The 7,028-nt window shown below is 63.9% G+C and overlaps 2 protein-coding genes across 3 annotated transcripts in view; both read right to left on the bottom strand.

Annotated features, from left to right (window-relative positions):
- SDSL (serine dehydratase like) overlaps window positions 1-3,101 on the bottom strand; it is a 3,817-nt gene extending 716 nt beyond the window's left edge. The window contains exons 1-5 of one of the 2 annotated variants that reach the window (XM_017746532.1): window positions 1,892-3,101; window positions 1,030-1,076; window positions 557-745; window positions 414-453; window positions 185-324 (exon numbers count right to left, since the gene is read on the bottom strand). In XM_017746532.1, coding sequence (XP_017602021.1) covers window positions 185-324; window positions 414-453; window positions 557-724 — 348 coding nt within the window. In that variant the 5' untranslated portion in view covers window positions 725-745; window positions 1,030-1,076; window positions 1,892-3,101. The remainder of the gene's footprint in view (window positions 1-184; window positions 325-413; window positions 454-556; window positions 746-1,029; window positions 1,077-1,891) is intronic. The other variant, XM_008642952.2, reaches the window with a different exon arrangement.
- A 441-nt stretch (window positions 3,102-3,542) lies between these two features.
- PLBD2 (phospholipase B domain containing 2) lies at window positions 3,543-7,022 on the bottom strand. The gene is made up of 11 exons (XM_017746531.1): window positions 7,012-7,022; window positions 6,755-6,913; window positions 6,248-6,348; window positions 5,631-5,845; window positions 5,467-5,561; window positions 5,236-5,396; window positions 5,036-5,131; window positions 4,715-4,786; window positions 4,463-4,615; window positions 4,194-4,356; window positions 3,543-4,070 (listed from the first exon to the last, which is right to left on the bottom strand). Exons 2-11 carry the CDS (start codon window positions 6,908-6,910, stop codon window positions 3,903-3,905), a joined length of 1,380 nt encoding a protein of 459 aa, XP_017602020.1. The 5' UTR covers window positions 6,911-6,913; window positions 7,012-7,022; the 3' UTR covers window positions 3,543-3,902.
- Between the last annotated feature and the right edge of the window lie 6 nt (window positions 7,023-7,028).

Here is a 7,028-nt window from a genome sequence, read left to right as displayed (position 1 = left end):
GTCTCTGGTCACTGCGGGGCTGGGGGACACCAGAACGGGTGAGGGTTCCCAGGCTGACCCTGCTGTGATGCCGGGGTGCAGGGGATGCAGGAGGGGGACATTTTGGCATGGGGTTTGCCAAGCACTGATGAGCAGGCTGAGCTCAGCCCCCTCTGGACCCCCCAGACGCCAGTTTTGGGGGTACCTTGCCGTAGACCTCGACTGTCGCCCCCAGTTCCTCCAGTTTGCACACGGGGGTGGGGCCGCTGCTGCTGGGGACCACCACGGTGATGGGCAGCCCCAGCTTCCTGGCTGCGTACGCTGCTGCCAGCCCCGCGTTTCCCCCTGTGGAGAGTGAGGGGCCAGGCAGGGCTCGACCCCCTGGACATCCCCAGATTCCTCAGGAGTACCCCCCCGGCTCGGGATGGAGTTACCTGAGGAGCAGACGAAGTGGCGGCAGCCCTTCCTGGCAGCCTGAAAGGCAGGAGAGAAAGAGGGAAGGGGACGGCTGCGTCCCCCCCCTGTGCCCCCCATGAGGGCAGGAGCAGCCCCCTGCACACACCATGCCCACACTCACATCCTGGCAGAGGTGCCCGATGCCCCGGATCTTGAAGGAGCCCGAGGGCTGGACGTTTTCCAGCTTCATGAAGACCTTGGTGCCCACGGCCTTGGAGAGGGGCAGGCTCTCCAGAACGGGCGAGACGACGTGAAAGGGCTTCTGGCCCCCGACTGGCTGGGCTGCCATGGCCTGACAACGGATGTTCTGCTGGGGAGAGGTGCTGGAGTCACCAGCTGCTCCCCACGGGTCCCCCCCCCTCAGCCCCGATGCCCATTGCGGGCTCGGGGCAGAGCAGAGGAGCTCCTCGGGAGGGACAGGGCTGTCCCCAGCTTTCCCTCCCATCTCTAGGATGCAGCAGCACCGACGGGCTCTCCGTGGGAGATCCCCGGGACAGGCTGTGCCGCCCCCTCCTCCATCCCGCCGGTCCCCACACCCCCGGTGTCCCCAGGCGCCCCGTGCGAACCCTGTCCTGCAACCCAGGCGGGGATTACCTGGTGTCCCGTGGGACCCCACTGAGTGTCCTCACCCACCGCCGAGTCTGCGGGACACAAAAGGGACAGGTGACGTCGGAGAGGCCGTGCCGGTGTCCCCACGTCCCCGTGCTCAGCCACGCAGCTGGCCAAGGGGCAGGGGTCAGACATTGCCCCGGCCCCGCTGCTTGCTCAGCGCTGGGTGGGTTTTACAGCCGCGGGGCTGGACTGGTGCCGAAGGCGCCCAGCCATGGCCGGGCACGCTGCAGGGTGACGCGGCGGGGACAAACACGTGTGGCCCCGCCAGCCAGATCCTGGCAGCTTTCACATGCCCAGGAGACGGGATGTGGGCTCCCAGGAGATGGGGGAAGAGGAGAGGCAGCTCCCAAATTACTTTGGGGACCCGCAAGGGTTTGCACTGGATATTATCAGGTCTGGCCAAAAACTCATACCAGCAGATTTTAGGATTTTGCCTCTGAACCCCTGGTGTAGCCAGGGCAGCCTGCACCCCCCAAATCCCCAGCCAAGACACCCCTCACTGCCTCCAAATGAGCCATCACATCCCTCTGCCCACCCTGCTAAGCCCCCACCCACGGCAGCCCTTGGATCCTCTCCAAGCTTCACATCTCAGGGAGGCTCAGCCCCTCCAGCTGGGGGAGACCCCCGAGATGAGGCCCCCCCCCAGCTCCAGCTGGCAGTGCCAGGCTGGGCACCCTGTGGACGCAGGTCACCCCGTGGAGAGGGGCTGTCCCAAGTGACCCAGCCAGAGCCTGGCCCAGACCCAAGGTCCAGCAGCCCCCAGGCAAAGCAGAGCCCCCTCCTTTCCTCTGGGACCCGTCCTTGTCACCCAGCCCTGGTGACACCCCCAGGGTAAAAGTCCTACCTCTGCTCTGAGGGGCTGGTTCCGTCCACAGCAGGCAAGGAGGAAGAAGGTGGGATTTGGAAGAAGGCCCAGCCCTGGCTCACAGCCCCGCAGCTGCAGAAGGTTCCTCTGTTCCTCTGGCCAAGTGGGAGCAGCCTGGAAGCAGAGGGCACAAGGAGTCCCGAAGGGGGGACACTGCACTGGAACCAAACACTCCAAACTGGGTGCACTGAGAGCCCCACACTGTGCCCAGTTCTGGCCCAGGGCCAGGCAGACAGCAGTGAAACCAGAATACGGGATTTCGGTCCCCTGACCCAAACTGTGTTGCAAAATTCCCCAGAGCACCACTGCTGACAGGCACCGAGCAGGGGCAGAGCTCTGGAGCAGACGAAGCTGGTGTTTGGTGGCAACAAAACATTGCTGCTTCCCACATCATCACTGGGCTCCCGGGTGAACAGCACAGAGCACAGCACCTCTGCACAGAGTCACGCTGCTTTTGGGACACAGGGGACTGGAAAGGTGGGAATGAGGAGGAGCTCTTGAATGGGGGTACCGGGGGGGCACAGCTCCAGTCCCTCTGGGGGCCTTTGGAGCACCCCCCCCCCACCCCCACCCCACAGCAGGCAGAGAGAGGATGGGACGGTGGCAGGAGCTAAGAAAGAGATGCAAGAACCTCCCCCAGCTCACAGGGATGAGGCTGGAGACGCCCTTGGGGAGGACACCACATTTCAGCTCAGCCCTGGAGTGCTCCAGGGTCCCTTTCCACCCTGCACCCACCTCCCTGTCCCTCTTCTGCTCCCCTTTGGCTCCATCCCTGCCCTGAGGAAGGCATGCCAGGCCGTCACCTGGTCACTTCCCTCAGCCAGGGTCACTGGGTGACACTGTGGCAGCAGCTGGGATGATATTTAACAACATTCTGCTTATTTTTCCACTTTTAAGGAAATAAAAAAAGGGAATCAGCAACACTGTAGCATTTCCAGCACGCCCCGTTCCTCCTTGCTGCTCTCTCACCCAGTGGTGGTGATCTGTCTGGGGAAGCTGAGGCACGTGGACCCTAAAAGCAGCCCCCTCTTCCACAGTAACCCACACACCATGGAGACACCAGGGGACATGGGCTCTGCCACTCCCACCTTACCTGCAACCTATCCCAGCACAGTGGGGTATGGACACCCCACCTCCCCCAGGGCACCCAGCCCAGCCTCTGTGGTGCCAGCACCCCAATAGCCCAGACCTGCTCCCTCCCACCCCCCCGCCGCCCCCAGGGAGCCCCAGCCCCGGTGGGAACCTGGCACCTTCAAAGCGCTGCCGAGCCACCGCTCATTAATCCCCCAGTAATGACCTCGTTATTCCTAACGAGGCAGAGCGGATCAAGGGAGCTGCCTAAGAGGATTTTGCACCGCGGGTTTTGGGGATGGGGACACACAGGTGCCAGAGGAAAGGAAGACAAAAGGCATGAGGATGGCCTCCCCCTCCTGGGGGGTGAGCGGTGGGGCTCCCCCATCCCAGCAGCAGAGAACCCTTCACAGCCTGCACCCCAAAAGACCCGGCCTCACTGGCCATACACCCTCCCACCAGCAGAGAAGCAGATCGCCCTGTTAATGGGGAGGGGGCAAGACCCCTGCGAGAGCCCAACCCTAATCCAAGCCACCAAAGAATCTCAGCAGAGAGCAAAGCACAGCCACCAGCACAGAGCACTTTATTCGCCACAGCCAAACCAGTTCACGCCCCTCTTCTCCACCCTGAGGGCGAGCCCCAGCCTCCCAGGACCCCCCTTTTCTGGGAAGAGCCCCCCCAAACCAGGCATCAGCACCCAGGGAAAGGGCCTGGGATTGGAGAGCCCCATGGCAGGGAGGGGATACGCTGGGCTTGGCCCCTTGTGCAGCACAGCCGGGACCCTGAGAGGCAGAAAGAGCGGGGGGCTGGGTGTATGACAGAGCTGAGACCCGCCCACACCCAGCTGCCCCCACAGAGGGATCCCCCACAGGACAGACGCCCACGGACGGACAGACAGGACCAGCCCGGCAGTGCCTGCTCAGTCCCAGTGGACCTTGACTGGGGGGAAGGTCCAGAGGTCGGGGTGGCCCATGTGGAGCAGGGAGCTGCAGGGGGACGCGCTCCAGCGGAAGGGGGGCACGTCGTCCCAGGCGGGGCCGCTGACCGCCACCAGCCCGAAGGTGGGGACCATGGCCGAGGAGGTGACCTGGAGATGGGGACACAAAGCAGGGCAGCGAGTCAGCACCAGGAACGGGCTGCACAGCCCGGGAGAGCTGCTGGGGGGTGCACCCCCAGGGAGGAGACCCCCAGGGCTGCCTGGCTCCCACACCTTCATGTCGATGCCGCCGTGGCAGCGCTGGCGCAGGGCAGGGAAGGGGTAGGTGCCGTTGGAAGGGTTGAGGTCGGAGCGGGCGGAGATGGCATTCTCAGCAGGCTGGGGGGGGTCACAGCCCCTGCACCACGACAGCGGGTCCTGCAGGTAGTTGTTGGACCTGCAGAAGGGCCAGGAGAGAGCCACGGTGAAGACATGGGAAAAATCTATGGATCACAGAAAATTCCTTGGTGGAACAGGCGGGTTTGGGCGTCCCCAGCACGCACCGCATCAGGCGGATCATGGAGTCAAGGTCGTGGACCAGCGTCTGGTTCCGGCGGAAGATCTGGGCACGCGGGTTCTTGTCGTAGGTGAACCAGTCCCCGTATTTCCTCACCAGCTCCAGGTTCCCGCTGGCGTTGAAGATCTCCTCAAAGTACCTGGGGTGGGGGCAAACAGCAAGTTGGCACCAAGCAGGTGCAAGGCCAGCACTGCTGCCCCTCGTTACAGGGCAGGCTGTGGGGAGTGATGGCACTCACGGCACGTTGTAGCTGGCCCAGTAGCCCTGCTGGTACAGCAGCTCTGTCTGATCGGCCACCACCACCAGGCCCCTGCGCTGGGAGGAAGAGCACTGGTCAGAGCAGAGAGGGAAAAAGACACTGGGGACAGTGGGGGACATGCTGGGCTGGGGGGAACACATCCTGGGGGTCACCCATCACTTCAGTACCAGCATCCCCAGAGCCTTCAGCCACAGACACACCCCGTCGCCCTGTGACCACCCACTGGGCTGGGGCAGGCCCCACCCTCCCCAAACCCACAGGGATGAGAGAGGAGACAGCAGGGGCTCAGGAGCCACTCACGGGATCTGCTCCAGCACTGTCAGCACACCCGGTGCTGGGCTCGCTCTGCCTGGTGTGAAGGCATTGTAGTCCACCACCATCCACTGGTTGTTGTACCTGGCACGGAGAACAAGGAACGCATCCCTCTGGCAGCCTGGGCACCCTCTATCCGATCCCACCCCTCCAGGACCAGTTCCCAGGCCCCATCCCACCCCACTCACGTGCCGCTGTTGAAGCGTCGGAAGACCGCGGCCCACTCGGGCCCGCTGCGGGCCAGCCTGTTGGCCACGATGTTCCTCAGCCACTCCAGGACGCTGCCCCGGGGGTCCAGGTACTTCCAGAGGGCCGGGTTGTTGTTCCCAATGGTGGTCTCCAGTGCTACCTGCAGGGGAGGGAGTGATGGGGAGGGCAGCAGGGACAAGGAGAGGTCCCTGAGGACCAGACCCACTCACCAACCCACTGCTGAGGATGTAGAAGTCATCCACGGAGAAGATGGTGCCAGGGTAGGAGGAGAACACCTGGACGCTCCCAGGGATCTGAGACTTGCCTGGAGGGAGGATGCAGAGGCATCAGGAGGGGCTTGTGAGGTGCAGCTCCCCCAGCCCAGCCCACGCACCGCCGGCCGAGGCGCGGAAGGGCAGCGTGTACTTCTTGATGATGCGCAGCATGGCCTGGTAGGAGGTCCAGGTGTCGTGGGCCACCAGCAGATCCCGGTGGCCCGGCAGCAGCTTCACGAGGGCCGAGCAGGAGCCCGAGCCCAGGACACGCTGCGGGGAGGAGTGGTTCAGGGCAGACTCCAGGTCCTCCAGGTCACCCCCCAACTGCAGCAGCCTGCAGGGAAGCAAGGCCTAAGATGTCAGGTGAGGGACGCCCCAGCCCTGGAGCTGAGCTGGCTCAGAGCTCTCTGTCTGTCCATCTCCACCCCACCCCAGTGCAGGCACTGGTGCTGGGAGCACCCTGGTAGCATGAGGAGGGAAGAAAGGGGGAGCACAGCAATGGGGAAACTGAGGCAGGGGCTGTGGGGGGAACCCACCACCCAGCCCATGGTGTGGGGAACAACCTGCCTTGGCTCCGTCCTGCCCCAGCAGCAGAAGACAAGTGCCCAGAAAAGGTGGACAAGATGGACTGCGAGCAGAACTGGCTGTTCCCACACATGCAGGAATTGTTCCCACAGCACTCCAAACCCTGGGACAACCATCCCCCACTCTCCACCACCTCCGAGAAGGAGCTTACAGGAAGCCAAAGGGTGCCAGGGGGATCCTGTCCCTGGGGAAGTCCAGGCGTCCATTGTAGCTGTCCTCCAGCCCTTTCAGCTGCAGCAAGGCCAGGCGCACCTGGGGACAGGGGAAAGAGCTGGCACCTGGCTCCTGCCAGGAGGCAGGCTGAGAGGTTTTGGGGACAGGCTCCCTCATTCCCCCAAGAGACAGAGCAGACCAGCTGGGTCTCAGTGCCGCTGCAGAGGCACAGGGGGGAAGTGTCACCATCAGCAAGGTCATGACTCAGCACCCAGGGCCGAGGGTGACAAAGCCGCCCCCTGTGCACCCCAACTGCAGCATGCGAGGCTGTGGCCGGGAGAAAGTCACGAGTCACGTCTAGTCACCCCAGGAAGGAGGATGACCACATCCCTGTCATCCCACCTGGAGCTCGGCCAGGACATCTTGCTGCCCTGCCCTCTCCTCTGGATTAAAGCCCCAGGAGGATACAGGGGGGGTCCCCGGGGTGGGGGTACCCCATCCTCACCTGGTGCCAGTACTCGGGGTCCTGCCCCTTTGCCATCTGCTCCTCCATCCAGGCCAGATTGGCCTCCAGGTAGTTCCGCAGCTTCTGGCAGTACTCGCTCTCATACTTGAAGGGGCCGCAGTAGCCCACCATGGTGTTCATCCAGTGCATGTACATCAGCTGGGGGACACGGCCGCGATGTCAGCGGCAGGGGACAGCCCGGGGAGGGACCATGTCACGCCCCCCGGGACCCCACTTCTGGAGGGGTCCCCCCTTACCTGCTCGGTGACGGCAG

Source organism: Corvus brachyrhynchos, unplaced genomic scaffold (genome assembly GCF_000691975.1).
Source record: "Corvus brachyrhynchos isolate BGI_N302 unplaced genomic scaffold, ASM69197v1 scaffold19, whole genome shotgun sequence".
NCBI classification, from domain to species: domain Eukaryota; kingdom Metazoa; phylum Chordata; class Aves; order Passeriformes; family Corvidae; genus Corvus; species Corvus brachyrhynchos.
Note: the sequence above shows the minus strand (reverse complement) of the source record. Positions and strands in the feature narration are given on the sequence as shown.